This window comes from Hypomesus nipponensis, chromosome 16, assembly GCF_054491055.1.
Source record: "Hypomesus nipponensis isolate SF chromosome 16, ASM5449105v1, whole genome shotgun sequence".
NCBI classification, from domain to species: Eukaryota; Metazoa; Chordata; class Actinopteri; order Osmeriformes; family Osmeridae; genus Hypomesus; species Hypomesus nipponensis.
This window is the reverse complement of record NC_140376.1, coordinates 3,730,341-3,748,716: the sequence shown is the minus strand read 5'-3', so window position 1 is coordinate 3,748,716 and position 18,376 is coordinate 3,730,341. Positions and strand designations below refer to the sequence as shown.

Here is an 18,376-nt window from a genome sequence, read left to right as displayed (position 1 = left end):
TTACTCTTCCACTGGTGTGGTAAAGAGGTGAAACACTTTACCACACCCCAACAATGATGGGTTAAGGTCTTAAAAGATACACTTTATGAATGATGAGTATCTGGAAATTGAATTTTGGCCCAGTGAAGCCACTCTAAGGAGACACTGAGGCCCCATGGTGACCATGGTGACCATGGTGACCATGGTGACCATGGTCCAGTATGGTCCAGTGTAATGATTCACCAAAGAGTTTGTATTCTGTCAACAGACAGAGAGTTACATGAGTGCATGAGCAATCAGAACATGCCCCTGGAGTTCCCAGCTGGAGGTGAAACGAGTGCAGATCTGATCGATGCTGGACTGGAACTCATGCAAGAATGCCCAGCATGTCTTCACACTAACACAAGCATACACAAACAAAGAATACACAATATACGCAAATGTAACAAACACAAATGCCACACACACACACACTCACACAAATGAACACAGCACTTTGAAATTGAAAATATTTATTCATTTACGGCTGCACAAACATTATAAAAATATTACACGCACACTAATATATAAAATAGCCTTTAAATTCATCTAGCGTCTGCAAGACCAAATAATTTATAAAACATTTTACAGAAAAATGAAAATAGTCCATATAAAAGACAACACTCCATACAAAAATACTTTTGTGCCTCAAATGTCGACATCAAACAGTTCCGAATATAGTTCCACTAACCACACATCATATCAGGAGCAATAATGACCCAACCGCTCTAGTTAAATGAATACTGCTTGTGGTAAGAAACCTTAAACATACATCTGTCTCATACAAGGATGAGGCGAAGCTGGCTTTTAAAAATCACTCTTTTTATCACTCGTAAGTGACAGGGGCAGTCATTCATCTGTTGCTAGGAGACAGCACTGTCAGGGTGCATCTCAATAGTGTACAAGAGCTCACTCTCCTCTTACCCTCTTTTCATCTTCACAGGTCTCTGACCTTCACCTTCCGTCAGAATGTGAGGGAAGGTGAAGGAAAGGAGAGAAGGTGAAGGAAAGGAGAGAAGGTGAAGGAAAGGAGAGAAGGTGAAGGAAAGGAGAGAAGGTGAAGGAAAGGAGAGAAGGTGAAGGAAAGGAGAGAAGGTGAAGGCACAGAGGGGACCTCTATGAAACGAGTTGAATGACCAGGATGCACGTCATGTTAGTAATACCGAGGGACTCTACATTGATCTAAATATTTAGGACGTGTTTAAATGTTTTCCCAGTGGCTAGCAGACATGTCCCGGGCATGCTGTGAATGTTTATGTTTGTGTACCTCTCTCCTGTATGTAGTTAACCTGTTAGTGTTTTCATGTGTGTGTGTGTGTGTGTGTGTGTGTGTGTGTGTGTGTGTTCAGGCGTTGAGGCTGTACTCCTGCTTGTAGCAGCAGGGCCTGCAGACGGCGGTGACCAGCCCGTTGAAGATCTGCAGGATGCAGATGATGAACTGCAGAGTGCTCAATCCCAGCAAGACGGACAGCAAGGTCACATTCCACTCCACGATGTGCTGAGGCTGCAAGCACTGGCGCCACGAGACTGGCTCCAGCAGGTAGCTATGGAAACGCACAGGGTACATTGTTTGCGGTTAATAATGAAGGATTTAGGCTTGGGCTCTTATTAAGTGTTGGGACAGAGTTGTTCCAAATGTAAGCCGGAGCACAGGTCCAGCACACAGAGCACATAGTGTGGTCAACCGTGTGAGGTACTGATGTCCGGTCCTACCCGGTCCTACCTGCCCCCTGAGTTAGAGAAGGGGTACGTCCATCCAAGGTCAGTGAAACAGAAGGGGCCCTGTAACATGGCCATGGCGGAGATCACAAAACAGTACCCAGAACCTGCCAGCCCCACCAGGGAAGCCATGACCGCGCCACACATCTGCACCACACACACACACAGAGAGAGAGAGAGAGGGAAAGAGAGAGGGAAAGAGAGAGTTTTAAGTCAGAGAGTCACATGTGCACAGGCACAGCTGCAAAAACAAGTCCCTTGGGAAGAATGTGCATGTGTGCCTGCTTCCCAATATGTGCCTGGGTAGGGGAGTGGGGTTTTTTTGTATGTGAATGACACGTGAGTTTCTTTGTGTGGGCGTGTGTAAGCAGCTGTTGGCTTATCTCCGTTACAAAGTAGCACATCGACAGATAAAGCTTTTGTAGGCCTCTCTACCACAGCTCAGTTGACAGTTGCTTTGCAGAATTAGCTTAGCATATACAGTAAGCCACTTCTTGGGAATTGGGTCAGCATAATTTATCCTGTTGTTCACATGAGCCTCTTAGTAGCATTAGCTTAGCATACCACCTGATGCTGTTCACATGAGCCCCTTTGTAGCATTAGCTTAGCATAGTCTACCGATGGAGACAAGATCTCTCTAGCGGATCTTCTATCTCCTCACCATGAAGCTCTCGTTCCAGCAGCACCCTGTGCACTTCCCCAGGCTGATGAAGACTCCTGCAGGCAGGAACATCTATGGGGAGACGACACAGTTAGAGAAGAACGTTATCTGGATGTTTGTCTTGGCTTCGTTTTGAGAGTTTCCCTCCAATGGGAGACGCCTCTCAAACACATTTTCTTGTTGACCGCCACAGATTGGCATTTTTGTCTGTTACAGAAGATTAGAAGGTTAGTGTTGAGACTCAGAACCCATTAAGACACCCTGAATGTTTTGCTGACTGCAACAAGTTGCTTAAGGATTAGGTCAACCTTGTTTACTGTATCTAGTGTCACAAGGAGAACCTGTGTGTGTGCGTGTGTGTGTGTGTGTGAGTGTGGGGGGGGGGGGGGGGTTCTAGATAACAAGACCCAGAGCCATTAACAAAACAGAGCCATGAAACAAAGGCTTATCCAAACCTTCACACACACACAATGGGATTCAAGGACTTTCTAGCCAACTAGCTACCGTGGTTACACAGGGGCAGACAGGATGTGATGAAACCACGACACCTGAAAATTGGCATTTTCCCTATTCGGACTTCTGTTCCGTTTCTGACATCATTAAAAAACTACAAGAAAAGAGCTATCTTATCTGGGATGAACAAATACATTGATTTGGAAAAGGACAAACAAACATGAAAGGCAAGGATAAGACTGAGCGGTGATCCTTTTAGGAAAGGTGGAAAAGTGGGGGGGGGGAATGAGTGGAAAGAAGAGGGGCGGATTTTCTCTTGTTCTTTTTCCTGTGTCAAAGTTTCCCTCTGTCCAGTGAAAACACTAAATGATTTCCTCAGTGAGGTCATTTAGATATCACGGACGGAAGTCCACAGGGTCGCCATGGTCAAACCATCTCCACACACACATCCAGGATGTCCCCTTAATGAACAAGCACGTCAGCACTAACCGACCCCAGTCAAAACTTCTCCCCACCCCAAAACGGCACTAAGCGTCTTTACATCATTTCTCAAACCCAATGAAAATAGCAATCCTTTGACACCCCAACATAAAATTCCAGGATTTTCCTTTATAAGACACCCATGAAATGTAGGTTCAAGCCAATTATCTTGGGGGGACTGAATTAAATAATAAATAGCATCTAGATTAAAATAAATGTAAAACATATTTTTGTAGCATATATCCACAGTGACTGTAGCCTGTATCACAAATCCTAGTGCGCAACTCTGTGTAGTGTGACGAGCCTGGATCTGGAACCAACTCACCAGCACGCCTCCTCCTCCGATGCCCATGAAGTACCAGGTGTACCTGGACAGACGTTCCTGCTGCAGGTAGGAGACTTCCCCTCCAGGGAAGAACAGCAACACGTTAGCCACGATGCAGCCCAGCGCCAGAGGCAACAGGGCGAAGCCCAGGGAGCGAGCAAAGCCCACGGTACACATCACCACGCTGGGAAGAACAGCGGAATGAAGGAGAGAGACGCGAATGAGGAGGAGGAGACTGGAGCGAGTGTGTGTGGGAGAGAGAGAACGAGTGAGTGGGTGAGAAGGAGAGGTTGGAGAGGGCTGCAGCCCACTGGTAATCCAGGAAGAGGACTGAGAACTCTCCCAGCAAGTAGTGGTTTTTAAGACAAGTCTGCCGTCCTGTCAGTCACACTGGGGAGGTGACGCAATAGGCCGGGTTCTAGGGCCAGGGGAGAAAGGGGAGGCCACAGGAAGAGAGGCTGAGAGGCTGGGGCTGAACCTATCCTGTGGGGGCTGAAAAGCATTCAGACCAAAAATTTGACAAATCCCTTGTGTGTGTGTGTGTGTGTGTGTGGGTTTGTGAAGTGTTTTGTCCACATCCTGCCCGAACCGAGTGCCATAAGGGTTGCATTCACTTTTCGATAGGCATTCAAAACTTGTGACAAAGGAACAACTTTCCATCTCTATAGGGAAACGTCACGACAAAATACTTTTGGAGTGTCTCACTGCTAAAATTATTTCACCTTCTTTGTGTGACTCATTGTGGCTGGAGGTCTTTCGCAGTCAGAAGAAACATGTTGAAAGGCAAAGAGAATGTCTCTAAAATCTAACTAAAGGCCTTCAAATTAGTCTTGCCACGCAAACTTGACCGAGTCCAGCAGTCTTCTTTTTGACTATTAAGTTAAAGTTTCCTTTCATCACATTTTGAATATGTCAAATGAGACATTTCAGTGAGATTATCCTTCTTGTTACTGTCATTTCATTGTCATCAAATAGAGGTTTGTTGGAAAAACAAATATCTGCCCTAAGCCATTCCACTAAGAGGTGCCAGGACTACCCAAATCTGCAGTTCCCCACCTGTACTGTAGAGGGCATCAGGTAAACAGGCAAATCAACTCATCATCACCACTGACTAATATTCTACAAGGCTGATTTACCGTTACAAACCAGAACAATTATTTTCAATCTGATGAATTGCAAAAATGTAAACATTTGTGCTCATAGACAAAGCTTTTACAGGGGCATGTTCTCCCACCATGATGTAATTAACCAGAGTGGAACGTATCAACAAGTGACAGAAACAAACCCTTTCTCAGTGGATCAGGGATTACCACCAGGTTGTAATCTGGCATAACAAACCCAGGCCCGTGGGTCGCTAATGATCGTCGACGGCCCACACTGAACTTGGATTATGTATGCAAACAAACGGGTTGGTCAACAGAAGTACACTGGTCCTTTCTTTCATTTGCTGACTAACATTCTCCCGGGATTAGTGGCTGTAAGGGGATCAAACTGAGACAAAGTCCAACTAGACGAGGGGACACAGGCTGTCTGTGTGACAGGACAGACCCTTGTCAACATAGGGGACTATTGTCCTACGGATGGGTCATGACAGCATTTGACACCACAGACCCCTTCTGTTCTCCCAACAAACAAGCCACTAGATGGTCACAAGCCACTGACTAATGGTGCAAAGGCTACAGCTCGATGGCAGCGCATCTGAACTCAGATCAAGAGGTCACAGGTATGAACCCCGTCTGGATGAAAGCGACATCAAGATGAAAGCGAAATGAAAACTTCTTATTGGTTTTACTGCTCATAGACAGGAACCGAGGAGGATAAAAGGTTTCAAAGGATTGTAATGATCAGTTCAGTTACAATCTTCTTTGGATTCGTTATATCTTTATCTATCTTTTCGACTCTTTTGTGTTTGTGTTGACCTAGTTATCACAGAGTATACATACTGTGTGTATGTAAGCGTGTGTGCGAGTTGGAGAACAACTCGGTGAATAACAGGTAAGATGTCACTGTTCAACTTTGTTCCTCTTTCCTCTGCCAGAAGGAGATGTGGTATCTGCCCAAAGCCTTTTCCATGCTTCTAAAATAGAAAAAAAAAGATAAGACACCGCATCCACGCCCCTCCCAGCGCTGTCTGCTCCTGTTGTGCTCCTTCAGTGATATAGTACCCAGTGTGTAACCCTGTGGCACCCCACCCAAAGCCCTCCCCCCCTAGCCTAGCTCCGTGGGAGAATGCCTTTCAGGGGAGTGAGGAAGAGATGGACGACGTGGAGGGGTGGAGTCCAGGCCAGTGGTGTTGTTCTACAGGTTCTGGGACACGTAGTTCCGTCTGGAATCCTGTTCCGTGTTCCTCGATTTTCCATGATCATGCACCAGGGTCTCAGGGTGGGGTGGTCACTCAATCCCCCCATCCCTCCCTCAAACTCCCAACCCACAACTGACCTCCACTCTCAGCCTCCCCCCTGAAGCAGGAAACACAGCGGGAAGGGGGGTTGGGTACTCATAAAACGACCGTGACTCATGACAGGAAGTGGCCCTGTTCCACACTTCCTCTCAGAGAATAGTCAGGGACGTTAAGCCGGGCTGACGCATCGGGGGTACGCAGTCAAGGCGAGGCAACATAACACTTTATTACAAGTGTTCTGAGACACACACAAGTGCAGTGAATGAACGGTGACTGTATATGGAGTCTTCCCACTGTAGGCTGTAGCGCCCACTTATTTAGGGGCCTGGGCTGCTGAGTTAGAGAGAACAGCTAGTTGTTCTGGGCCCTGGGGGTGTAGCAGCAGACATCCGTGCATCTCCAGAAATAATCTCCTAAAATAGCCCAACCGACACAAAGAACTGATTCATTATGTCAGTACTTCTGTCTGGGACCAAGACAAGTATCCTACTAAATGGAATAAAAGTTTATTTGTATCTACATAATACGATTTGTATACAAAAATCAAGCGATTTGCTGTGAAACTTGTCTCATACAGTAGAACAGTTCCTTTCAATTTACAAAAATAAGTTGATGAAACCTATAGTCATCTAACTTGGTTTTCAACAGTAATCGTACTGTTTTAGAGTCCAAAGGCCAAAATTCTGAGGATTAATACAATTTAAGGAGGGTTTGCCAACCAACAACACTTCTTTTGGTTTTGAGCGGCAAAATACTAGGATGGAGTTCTGCAGCGCCCCCTAGAGGAAAGCAGAGGACTAGAATCCCTGAGCACAGCCATCCCCTCTGGCGTCAGATCCTGCCCACAACACCCTGATGCCTGGGTCCTCCTGATGGGCAGCCTTGTTCCACCAATCTCCAACCGAGATAACCTGACCCCGCCCAAACTTGGAGCGCTCGTGACCGCTGATAGGCCAGTTTACAGCATGGCCCCGCCTTCTTAGGTCTTCAGCCACTCCCTGGTCCACACCCTCTTCCAGGTTGATATTCCACAGCCGGCCTGAGAAGGGAAAACAAGAACGTCTTGTCCAGGAGACAGAATCATCCTCCTATCACTGGACTGTTTTCACTGGCTGGTTTAAAAGCCCCACTAACTTCCTCAACACAACTGTTAATAAAGTTTGACTGAACCAACATTGTTTTAAATAAACAAACATGGACAAGAGGGAACTGAGGAACAGTCAAATGTTTATGGGAACACTAAGACGATAAGGAGAACATCCTGGTTGAACAGCAAGAGTTGCGTTATAACTAACAAATTGCGGGGCTGTATAGCAGGACTTTGAACTGGTGGGAGGTTTACAAGTCAATTACAACCTGCTTTTTTTCAAGTGTTTTTATAGCATGAATAAATATATATTCACACCATCAAGACACGATTTAATGTGCTGCAGCTGTATGCTCCCAGGCCCTGCTCCAACAGTTGACCAGTACTGCACCAGTCACTAGTCCACCAGTCCACCAGTCCACCAGTGTACCAGTGTACCAGTCCACCAGTGTACCAGTTTACCAGTCCACCAGTGTACCAGTGCAGAGTCCAGAGGGCTCTCTGGCACGTGAGAAGGGCTTCAGGACCCGGCTGAACCTGCGTTCAGTCCAGTAAGCTGCTTTCCCCTGGCTGTACCATGGAAGCAGCTGCTTTCCCCTGGCTGTACCATGGAAGCAGGTGGGAAGCTCACCTGTGGGGTCGTGTTGGACGAACACACGAGGGGCGTCCAGGGCCTGCTGGGGGTCCATACCAAACTCACACATGTTCAACAGCACCTGGAGACAGAGGGGTTGAGACCGGACAGTCCTAGCATGACGATGCGCGCGCCTGTGTGTGTGTGCCATATGTGTCTGTGTGTAGTGTGTGTATGTAGTGTGTGTGTGTAGTGTGTGTCCTCACATTTTCAATGTGTGCGTGTTGAATGTATTTGTGCGGTTGTGTGTAAATGTGTGTTGTGTGTTTGATTGATTAGCGCGCGCATGTGTGTGAACCCTGTTGTATATGTGTGCATACTGTACGTGTGTGTGTGTGCATACTGTGTGTGTGTACCTGCACGTGCCCCTGAGGCTGCATGAAGGCCCCCATGACTCCCAGAGAGCCGAGGAGGCGTCCGGACGTGGGGTCGCTGAGCAGGGCGGCCATGATGGTGTGGTACGGCCGCTTTCCCCCGCCAATGCAGTTACCGTGGTTACGGTCCAGGGAGAAGCTGGCGCCGCGGTTCTGACAGAACCACAACGAGACCAGGTTGGGATGGAGAGCAGGACAACCACAACAAGACCGACCGTTATTGAGATCCTGACTTTGGGTTCTGAATGTACCTGTTTTATACCTGCACTGATGTCGTTACGAAAAAACTCTGGAAGCACTGTTCTAATACAACCATTCTATATGTGTGTTCTTGGACAGTAGGTGACCAATGTCTGTCTCTCTGACTGGCCACCCATCCACCTGTCTGTCTGTCTGTCTGTCCATCTACCTGTCTGTCTGTCCATCTACCTGTCTGTCTGTCCGTCTGTCTTCCTGTCAGCCTGTCTGTCTTTTAGTTAATGTCCTCTCTTTGTACGACCAGGCTGTGTCCCACCTGCAGAGAGAAGCCACATCCCTCTGGGACCAGGCCTGTCCCAAAGCCCATGTAGTTACTGTTGACCAGGGAGCAGGCGTTGCCCTGCTCATCCACCACACAGAAGTATACCGTGTCACTTCCTGTAGGGACACCACGCTCCACCTCACCGCGAGCCCTGAAGACAAACACAGATCTGAGATCAGGTCCCCACGACCTCTTAACACCAGTGGAACGCCCGGTCCCTGAAAGTGATGTTTAAATGTATAACAATGCATCAATTTAACCTCTTAACCCCTCAGTAGCCCGTCAGAACTCCATTTCCAGTCGAATGATTCTAGGATGCTACATGGAGGTGTGTGTGTGTGTGTGTATGAAACGTTGTTTTGAAACCCGCCAAGAAAATAAGTCGAAAATAAGACTTAATCTCGGTGAATGGATTACTCCTGTTGGTTTCACTACCATGGTTTGTGTGGAAAAATCATGTCACATGGAATGCGAATCAAGCTCCATTGAGAAATCTGTGGCATGTGTCAGAAAGGGCAATTATATCTCCCACTTCATTCTCTACTGCAGATATCAGTCATTTAGCAATTGACTGTGAATAGATGAGGTCATATAGGAAGGATCATCTTCTGATTGGCTAAAGTCTACATTAATGACCAAGAGTATCAGTACTGGCATGTGTTCTGGCGCGCACACATACATCAACACACACACACACACTCAGAATGTTTCCGACAGAGGGCCATTATAGGTGGGTCAGAAGGTGATAGGAGTGTGGGGGCTGTAGAACAAGGCGTGGCAGGGCAGAGGTAAACAGTGTTATCAGAGTGGACAAAAAGTGCCTGGTACACAGTGGTACAGGGGAGGGCCGGGGCCGGGGCCGAGAGGGTGAGACAATCAACGACGGAATTAGATTGGAAAGATAAACGATTCAAAGATTAGTAAAAAGGAGCGGGAGATAAACGGATGAGGTTTGGAAATGTGAGAGTGTCATATTTCTGGACTTTGGAAAGAAAAATGGCTTCATTTCAGGGAGTCAGGTGGCTGAGCGGTTAGGGAGTCGGGCTGAAGGTCACCAGTTCGATTCACACCAAATGACGTTGTGTCCTTGGGCAAGGCACTTCACCCTACTTGCCTCGGGGGGAATGTCCCTGTACTTACTGTAAGTCGCTCTGGATAAGAGCGTCTGCTAAATGACTAAATGTAAATTTCACTTTCAGTGCTGTTGGCTGTAATCCAAACTGTGTAATTGTGAAGTGGTCCTACCTATCTCTCTGTGTGTAGAGCCTTCTGTACTTGTCTGTGTGGGGTTTGTGGGGTTTGTAGTCTTACCTCTCCATGTTGATTAGCTGGGACCTCTGATGGCTGTAGTCTTTGGCCAGTAGGTCTTTCAGGGGCATGGTCACATGGTCTGGGTCGCCACAGTAATGCATCGTATCTGTTAAGCTCAGCTTCAGAGCTTCAGCCACAACATGGAGATAGCTGGCACTGTTGTGACCCAACTCTGTATATACACACACATACAGAAATGACACTTTATATCAAATAAATAGTTTCCCACGGTGAGTGGATCTTGTAGTTCAAATGAATGACTGATGATGTACGGTAGCTGTCCTGATGTGTTGTAGGGTGCTTTGAGCGTACTGTACCTTTAACAGGGAAGTTCTCCAAGATGTTGAGGGCAATGAGAGCTGCCATGCCCTGACCATTAGGTGGTGGCTCCCACAGTCTCACACCCTGGCAGATTCAAATCACATTCACGCATCTAATCACGCATCTAAGGGGCCTATTTATTGGCCAGCCGCAGTACATACTGTGAGATGGGTTTGTTGCACGGGGGCCGTCCTGGGTGGGGCTGTACCTTGTAGTCGGTGTAGATGGGTGTGACCTCCTGGCTGTTGTGGCTGCCCAGGTCCTCCGGAGTCATCACACCCCCGTTCTCTCTGATGACGTTAACGATGGCTTCTGCCACTCCTCCACAGTAGAAGCCTGCTTTACCCTGCTGGCCTAGCAGCTGGACAAACACACACACACACACAGGTTCAATAAAAGTCCTGAAGACACACACGTACGCAAACAAACACACACACAGGTTCGATGAAAGTCTTAAAGACCAACTTCTCCCCCTGTATATTAGAGTCTGGCCGTTTATAAAGCAATACAGTGATGCTGGTGATGTATGTTACTGTGATCCTAATGTATAGCACGTTTCATCTATACGTCAGTCTTTTACACTCAGAACACAGGGGGAACAGATTTACCTGGGGGGACAGATTTCAAACATTTCCCTGGAGGCATGAGACCTGAAAAAGGTTTTTTTTTTTACAATAAAAAAGGTTGAAAAAAATGTACTGTTCTCATCAATGATGCAAACCTAGTTTTGAAAATAATTTATTTTCGTTTTGTAGAAAACGTTTTTCAAAATCCAAGTCTTTTACACTGAGAACACAAGGGGGACAGATTTACCTGGAGGCCTGGGGAAAGTGGTTCCCCTAACGACCGTACGCAAACACACAAGTAAGTACACACGGACTCAGATTCAACACAAGGCCTGGGACACACACAGGACTGTACAGGATATTAAGATCCCAGAGGGCACAAGCATCCGTGAAGAAATCACAATGTGCACGTACACGGAGAAAAGTTGACCTGTCAGCGTTAACTAATGGAGGGTAAACAGTGAACCCTCAGCACGCTACACAATGTCTGGGCAGACAGTGAAACGTTAACAGAACAAACACAACAGCAGAGCAGCTGTAGTAATGACTAACTATCCCTGTGAGGAAACATCCAACACAGGACGGACATGCTAACAGAACATACAGTCTACATGCGTGAATGGAGTAGACAGGGTGTGAATGTTAGCATAACCCCATGACATAGCACAACAAGAAGGTCGCATTGTCCCACGTCCACACACACACACACACACACACACACACACACAGATAACGTTTTTCTCGTTGTTGAATGGTGCAGTCTCCCCAACCTAACGACCCCACCACCCCACCCCCCCACCCCCCCACCCCCCCACCCCCACTCCTCCTTGTGGTGATTCATTCACCAGTGTAATGAAGCCCCTAGATCAATACAGTCCACACCAGCGCCCGCAGTAAGGTGTCCTGCCTCTGACGCATAACAGACAGGTATGTGCCTGGACTCGCCTGTGGGAATCATGCAGAGATATCTCTTTCTGGGTGTTCCTCCCTCTGTCAAGGACGATCTAGACCAAGGGCCAGTCTAGGGGGCAGGCAGGGCCGGGGAGCTGGGTGGTTTGCCACAACCCTGCTGTCTTGAAGGGCTGGACGGCCTCTGATGTAAAAGCTGTCCAGGGGTCAAAGGTCGGGTGGGAGGGGGGAGGGGAGGGAGTGTGAGGAGGAGTGTGTGTGGGGTGGGGGGGGGGGAGGGGGGGGGAGGGGGCGCAGGATGAGGCTTGATTACCCTGCAGGAGTCTGTGTTTACCTGGAAGGTCCGGGAAAGGGCGGGGTTACGGAACACTTGGCCGTGATTGGGAGCCTGCCCGTTGATGAGGAAGTCGCGGCCCACTTCCCTCCCGGCGGCTCTCATGGTAGCCACCCACTTGGCCCAGTGGTAAGCGGTTACCTCGGCGACGGGGAACCCCACCAGGGCCAGCTCAGCGGCGGGCCGCAGCACTTCCTGTAGGGAGAGCTGACCACAGGAAGTGGAAACACATGGTCACTACCTCAAAGGAAGAAGGAGTCCCAACTTTGCAGGAAAGTTAAGTTTGTAGGAAACCCTGAGAGTAAAGTAAAACAAAACAAAACACAGCAGGCGTGTGTTAACCCCTTCTTCCGCAGAACAAGTGGGAATTCCATGACCGGCGAATACAACAACACAGGAAATATTTTCTGACCAGTATACAGAGATGTTATGTGTTCCGTGTGTGTGTTGTGTCTGAGGGCTCAGGGTCTGTTTATCCAGTGTGTTCTGGGTAGTTTACTGGTGTTTACACGGGGTGCTGTCTGACACCAAACAGGGACATTTAGGGACGGCAGATGAAATGATGACACAACTTCCCCCGGAAGACACAGGCTGGAACATGTCGTAAACATCTCAACATACATGAACACATACACACTGAAAAGTATACACATGAAAGTGCATATGCAGACATGCTACAACAGGGAAACAAGGACATGAAAGGAAATAGCAAACAGACGTGTAGAGATATAGTCTAAAAGGCAAATATTGAACTCCACGGGAACATATTACAATAGCATAACAGGTACGCTGAGCTGGACGCAGGCCTACGGAGCCCTAAAACACACAATTATGTCTATAAATATCCTCAAGTGTGTGTGACTGAGGGATGGAAGGAAATCATCCATCAGCAAATAGATATAGTTTGGGAACATCCCCGCTATCACCATGGCCACAGTAATGCCTGCGATAAAATAACACAAGGGTATAGTACAAGCTGTTTTATTGATGGACGGGTACTGAAAGATACGTCCAGAGAATGTGAGTTATTAGGGGATTCACGGCCGTCAAGGAGAGGGAGAGAGACAGGAAGAGAGACAGGGAGAGAGACAGGGAGAGAGACAGGGAGAGAGACAGGGAGAGAGACAGGGAGAGAGACAGGGAGAGACAGGGAGAGACAGGGAGAGAGAGGGAGAGAGACAGGGAGAGACAGGGAGAGAGACAGGGAGAGAGACAGGGAGAGACAGGGAAAGAGACAGGGAGAGAGACAGGGAGAGAGACAGGGAGAGACAGAGAGAGACAGGGAGAGAGACAGGGAGAGAGACAGGGGGAGAGACAGGGAGAGAGACAGGGGGAGAGACAGGGGGAGAGACAGGGGGAGAGACCTGTGTACCTGCTGACTGCCGAACAATGAGACAGTATCAGACCAGCAAGCAGCTGCCCCAGGGACAGTGACATTCAGGGCATGGAAGGGAGGGGGCGGGTTGGAAACACTGTAGCCCCGCCCCTCCAAGAAGTCAATGGTCTGAGCTCTGGGGGTCCTGCCACTGAAATATTGGAGGACAGAGAGAGAGTGGCTGAATGTGCCTTTGTTCAATTATTTTGGTCAATAACTTCTGATCGATTAAGGCTCAAGATCTCACCTGCCATTGAGGCCGCGCACGTTGCCAGTGCTGGCGTCATAGAAGAGACAGAAGCTGTCTCCACCAATCCCAGTGCTGCATGGCTCTGTAACGGCGAGCGCGGCTGCCATGGCAACCGCAGCATCAGCAGCATTCCCGCCTTTCTTCAGGATGTCTGTGGAGACATCAAATGTAATTAATATTTGTTTTAATATCTGCAGGCTACTTTCAGAGACCAAGAGTGTGACTGCAGGAAGCACGCTAAACCCTGTTTGCTATGCTCGTGGATGAACAAATGTTACTTTACAAAAATGCCCTCCTACTATCAAACAAATAGCGTGTACGCATTTACTCTCACACATGCCCACCGACTATTAAAAATAACGTACACAAATATGATCTCCACATAGGCTACTCACCAAGGCCGATATTGGAAGCCAAAGGCTGACTGCAAGCCACGCAGCCATGTAAACAAACAACAGGTGACCGACGCGAGTTGAATAAAAGATCAGTCGACATGCCCTGTATAAGAATGGTAAAATCTCTCTTCGTTGAGGCACAGGGCACAGTTCAGTCATAACTGTAAACACGAACCGCTAAAGGCGTTTTAGTCTTCGATCGATGATTCGTGGATTGTTAAAAAGTCTCAGAGATAATGGATCACAGATTAACAGATAGTAGACTGTACATCCGAACTAGACTCCTGTCTAATGAAATTGATCTCTAATTGTCTTTGCTTATGCACTACAAATATACCAGAAATGAATTTTGAATTGAAAGGAGTTGAATTGTTAAGAATCTATATATTTGAAATGAGTGACCGCAGACGACAATGTACCTATGAAGAGACGTGATTGACACCTCTGCTCTTATCTACATTACAGTATACAAAAGCTAAGCTGTGTGACAAGTCAGTGTAGATACAACTGACAGTAATGGGCATACTACTCTCCATGTAACAGACTGTAAGTAACTTTGGTGTGACTCAGTTAAATATGCCTCACAGTCAACAAATCCAATTGGGTTTGTCTGACTTTTGAATCAAGGTGTGTCAGACAGGGATAAGACAAGACCAACATGACAGTTTCAGGCTCCGGCCTGAGGTAAAGACTAACCCAAGACAGAATGGCTCCACTGATAACCTGGAGGTGCAGTGTGACGCTCCAAGCCCCGCCCTACAGGAGCGATCAATACCTCTGATGACCCACGGCTGAGGCCTGGCCACCAAGCAAATCTCTGGTAGAACATTAACCAATCAGACGAAGGTGGTTGTCATAGCAAAACTGCTGTAAAAAAAAAAAAAAGGCAGGCTAGCGTCAATGACATTACAGGAGGGGTCCTATATAAAGTTCCAGTTCCAGTTTGAGGGATTGAATCAGGTGCTCAACTTGCTGCTATACAGGTGTGCAGGCTCTTCGAGGCACTTTCGATCTCGGATATATTCTCGACGTGTGTGTGTGTGAGCGTGCCAGAGAGAGAGCCATGTGTACCGGAGGCTTCGCCAAGTGCCTGGGCATCACCCTGATCCCACTGGCCATCCTGAGTGTCCTGTGCAACATCCTGCTGTTCTTCCCCGGAGGCAAAGTGGCCGACAACAGCGGCCACATCACAGATGAGGTGTTTTACATGGGAGGGCTCCTTGGATCTGGAGTGCTGGTGAGTCTTCTGGTGCTTTTGGAAAACTTTGTGGGCGTCGTTGATCCTCTGGGAGTATCGGAGGGCCTCGCGGAGGTCTCATGAAATTCAGAACTAGGCGTTTTTGAGGCAGTAGATTGCAAGGGTTGCCAGTTTGGATCCCCATCGGATAAAGCTTTTTGTAATGAGACATTTTACAGGTGTAGTTTTATAAATGTTTTTTTCGACAGTGCTCAATACATGAGGATTCGTGATGTGGCTCCTTCTGTGGTTTATTGTATAGTGCTGTGTTTGAGCTTATCTTAACTGTCTATCCCTCTCCCCCTCTCACTTCCTCTTTCATTCCTTTCTCTCTCTGTCTCTCTCTCTCTCTGCCTCTCTCTGCCTGTATCTCTGTCTCTCTCTGTCTCTCTCTCTCGATCAGATGATCTTCCCAGCTCTGGTCTTCCTCGGGCTCAAGAACAATGACTGCTGTGGTTGCTGTGGCAACGAGAGCTGTGGGAAGAGATGTGCGGTGAGGACACAGTCTACGGAGAGGGAGGGAGAAAGCGTCTCCAACTCTGGAGCCCCTCTCACTTTCTCGCTCTTTTTCTCTCCCTGTTTTGCACACACACACAGCACGCGCACACACACACACACACACTCCCACGCATATTCATAATATGTTGATATCAATCGACCCAAGGCAGAACATTTTCCCTGACTGCCACTTCTCATGACTGGGAAACAGAGATGGCATTCTAGTCAGAGAGACCACAGGAACAAAGAACAGACTTTCACCCCTCTTTATCACCTCATCGATACTGGGAGGGGTGGGGGCATGTAGGCAGAAGATATCCACTGAGCCATCACACATTCCTGATTGGTTAATTTGGGGAACGCCTCTGAGAAATGACTTTCATAATCAGTTAGTAAGGTGTGGATTTGTCTGCAAGAGATATGGTTACTTGGCACGAGGCCTAACTCAGATCATTGAAAGGACGCGGGGGGAAAACGTCACGACGGCACCCACTAGTTTTGATCGGACGGATCTCTTTGCGGACGTGTCCCACAGTGATGACATGGTGGGTGTCCGATCGCATGACACCCCCTTGACCTTTGACCTTTCCTCCCTCAGAGCTTCACCTCCATCATCTTCGCTGCCGTGGGAGTCGCCGGGGCCGCGTACTCCCTCATCATATCGTCCGTGGCCATCAACAGGGGACCCATTTGTGGATATGGATCTCCCACGAATCTGACATGGGGCTACCCATTCGCCAATGGGTGAGTGCTGGTACACGAATGTATGGTAGCATGGTCCCTACGATCCCTTATTCTCCAGCGGATAGATCTATAAATGGCTAGCTTTATGTCTATATATTTGACCTAGATATATAACTGGCTAGTTTTATGTCTGAATTACTAACCTAGATCTAAAACTGGCTAGCTTCACGTCCATATCTCTAACTGAGCTCTATAATGAGCTAGGTGTATGATGATATCTCAAACCCATTTTAAACCCATAACTGGACAGTTCTATGACTATATACATATAACCTAGACCTGTAACCCCCCCCCCCTCCCCCACATCCAGTAACTACCTATCCAACTCCACCATGCACGATGTGTGTGTGGCACCGGAAGGCATCGTGACGTGGCACCTGACCCTCTTCGCCATCCTGGTGATCATAGGCCTGGTCCAGGTGGCGCTCTGCGCCTTCCAGGCCATCAACGGCCTCATCGGCACCATCTTCGGAGACTGCTGCGGCTGCTGTGGGGTAAGAACCTGAGGGGCAGGACCCTGGCGGTGGGGCTTCTAGAACCCAGAGGAGAACCTTAGTGATGCTAGAGCAGGGTCTCTGGCCCGACCCCTGCCCTGGAAGAGTAAACCCTCCTGTAGGTTTTTCGCTCCCACCCCAGTTGGAACAGGATTCAGCCCGGCACCTAGTTAGTTATCAGAATCAGTCGTGCTGGATTAGGAATGGAAATGTATTCTCGTTGGAGAGATACAGAGAGATACGTTACGAGATACGGTATATCTCCAGGAACAGGGTTGGGCCCTGCACTATAGACACAAAAAATTATCTGAAAAGTTAGGCATTATAGGAGAAGCCTGTAGGGTTTAGATACCAGATTTGAGATTGTAGATTTGTATCTGAGGCACAGACTCAGGCCTGTTGACAGAGACGAAGGCTGCCTCCCACATAACCTTGCTCCATCGCCTCTCTGTTTGTCTAAATGACACCTCTGAGTCATGTTATCTAGCCATGACCTCTGTGATCTGGACAGGAATTAGCCCCGACAGTCAAACTGACACTCTATCAGCCTATATCCTGGCTCTCCTGGGGTTGGACTCAGTCACGCCCGCTTCAAACAGAATGTCCTGATCTCAGACAGACTGATAAATACCGCCGTTGCGGGGGGTACTCCATCTTCGTCTTTTGGTAAACGTGTCGACGTCTCGTTCTTGTGTTGCAGAGCGATGGATCGTAGGACAACCTCAGACTTCCCGAAGAACACTGTTTTGACCTTTGAGCGAAGCTGTTGATCTTATCCAGCAGTTGACACTCTACAGGGTTACCAGGGTTACCAGCTACCTGCTTGATGCGAACGCTTATGATGGCAGTGAACATTCCAGAACCACTATCAGAGATGCTTTGTTTTTGACTATTTATTCTGAATGTTTTTTTTTTTTTTTACTGTTCGGCGAATGAAAGCTATGAATGTAATTCTATCCCCATTTCAATGAATGAATGCCTTTTATAGTATAACAATGTCAAAATTATTGTATATACAATAAAACAAATACACAAAATACATTGTTTAAACGTCAGTTAAATCCATTTATGAGATCTCTTATCTCTGTTCTGACTCCACTGGCTGTCTGAGGTGAGGAACACGGAGCTTGCCTCAGAAGGGAAGTGTGTTCACATCGACAGACACATCTACGCCAGCTTCATTTGACAAGGCTATCAGCCCATATGACATTTTATGACTTTATACCAGTTGTTTTCTTGTAATAAGGGAACATTCCCAGCTTCCCCTTCC

At 47.8% G+C, this 18,376-nt stretch overlaps 3 protein-coding genes across 3 annotated transcripts; 1 reads left to right on the top strand and 2 right to left on the bottom strand.

Annotated features, from left to right (window-relative positions):
* Positions 1-474: 474 nt before the first annotated feature.
* On the bottom strand, positions 475-4,992 carry tm4sf1 (transmembrane 4 L six family member 1). The gene is made up of 4 exons (XM_084676426.1): positions 3,657-4,992; positions 2,399-2,470; positions 1,742-1,884; positions 475-1,562 (listed from the first exon to the last, which is right to left on the bottom strand). Exons 1-4 carry the CDS (start codon positions 3,831-3,833, stop codon positions 1,364-1,366), a joined length of 591 nt encoding a protein of 196 aa, XP_084532552.1. The 5' UTR covers positions 3,834-4,992; the 3' UTR covers positions 475-1,363.
* A 1,555-nt stretch (positions 4,993-6,547) lies between these two features.
* Positions 6,548-14,371, bottom strand: LOC146254419 (uncharacterized). Its single transcript, XM_084675939.1, has 11 exons — positions 14,134-14,371; positions 13,736-13,889; positions 13,486-13,639; positions 12,114-12,320; positions 10,513-10,665; positions 10,301-10,388; positions 9,984-10,155; positions 8,667-8,823; positions 8,135-8,305; positions 7,776-7,860; positions 6,548-7,096 (listed from the first exon to the last, which is right to left on the bottom strand). Exons 1-11 carry the CDS (start codon positions 14,231-14,233, stop codon positions 6,855-6,857), a joined length of 1,683 nt encoding a protein of 560 aa, XP_084532065.1. The 5' UTR covers positions 14,234-14,371; the 3' UTR covers positions 6,548-6,854.
* Positions 14,372-15,077: 706 nt separating this feature from the next.
* Positions 15,078-18,145, top strand: tm4sf4 (transmembrane 4 L six family member 4). Its single transcript, XM_084675940.1, has 5 exons — positions 15,078-15,370; positions 15,774-15,863; positions 16,467-16,612; positions 16,923-17,106; positions 17,807-18,145. Exons 1-5 carry the CDS (start codon positions 15,197-15,199, stop codon positions 17,819-17,821), a joined length of 609 nt encoding a protein of 202 aa, XP_084532066.1. The 5' UTR covers positions 15,078-15,196; the 3' UTR covers positions 17,822-18,145.
* The last annotated feature ends 231 nt before the right edge of the window (positions 18,146-18,376 follow it).

Coding starts and splice junctions, on each gene's coding strand:
- tm4sf1 (XM_084676426.1), bottom strand. CDS start 3,833: ATGTGTACCGTGGGCTTTGCTCGCTCCCTGGGCTTCGCCCTGTTGCCT. Junction 2,471..3,656: donor TCGGAGGAGGAGGCGTGCTG/GTGAGTTGGTTC, acceptor GTCTCCCCATAG/ATGTTCCTGCCTGCAGGAGT. Junction 1,885..2,398: donor GCTGGAACGAGAGCTTCATG/GTGAGGAGATAG, acceptor TGTGTGGTGCAG/ATGTGTGGCGCGGTCATGGC.
- LOC146254419 (XM_084675939.1), bottom strand. CDS start 14,233: ATGTCGACTGATCTTTTATTCAACTCGCGTCGGTCACCTGTTGTTTGT. Junction 13,890..14,133: donor GGCTTCCAATATCGGCCTTG/GTGAGTAGCCTA, acceptor ATGTCTCCACAG/ACATCCTGAAGAAAGGCGGG. Junction 7,861..8,134: donor AGCCTCAGGGGCACGTGCAG/GTACACACACAC, acceptor CTCTGTCTCCAG/GTGCTGTTGAACATGTGTGA.
- tm4sf4 (XM_084675940.1), top strand. CDS start 15,197: ATGTGTACCGGAGGCTTCGCCAAGTGCCTGGGCATCACCCTGATCCCA. Junction 15,864..16,466: donor GCTGTGGGAAGAGATGTGCG/GTGAGGACACAG, acceptor TTCCTCCCTCAG/AGCTTCACCTCCATCATCTT. Junction 16,613..16,922: donor GGCTACCCATTCGCCAATGG/GTGAGTGCTGGT, acceptor CCCCACATCCAG/TAACTACCTATCCAACTCCA.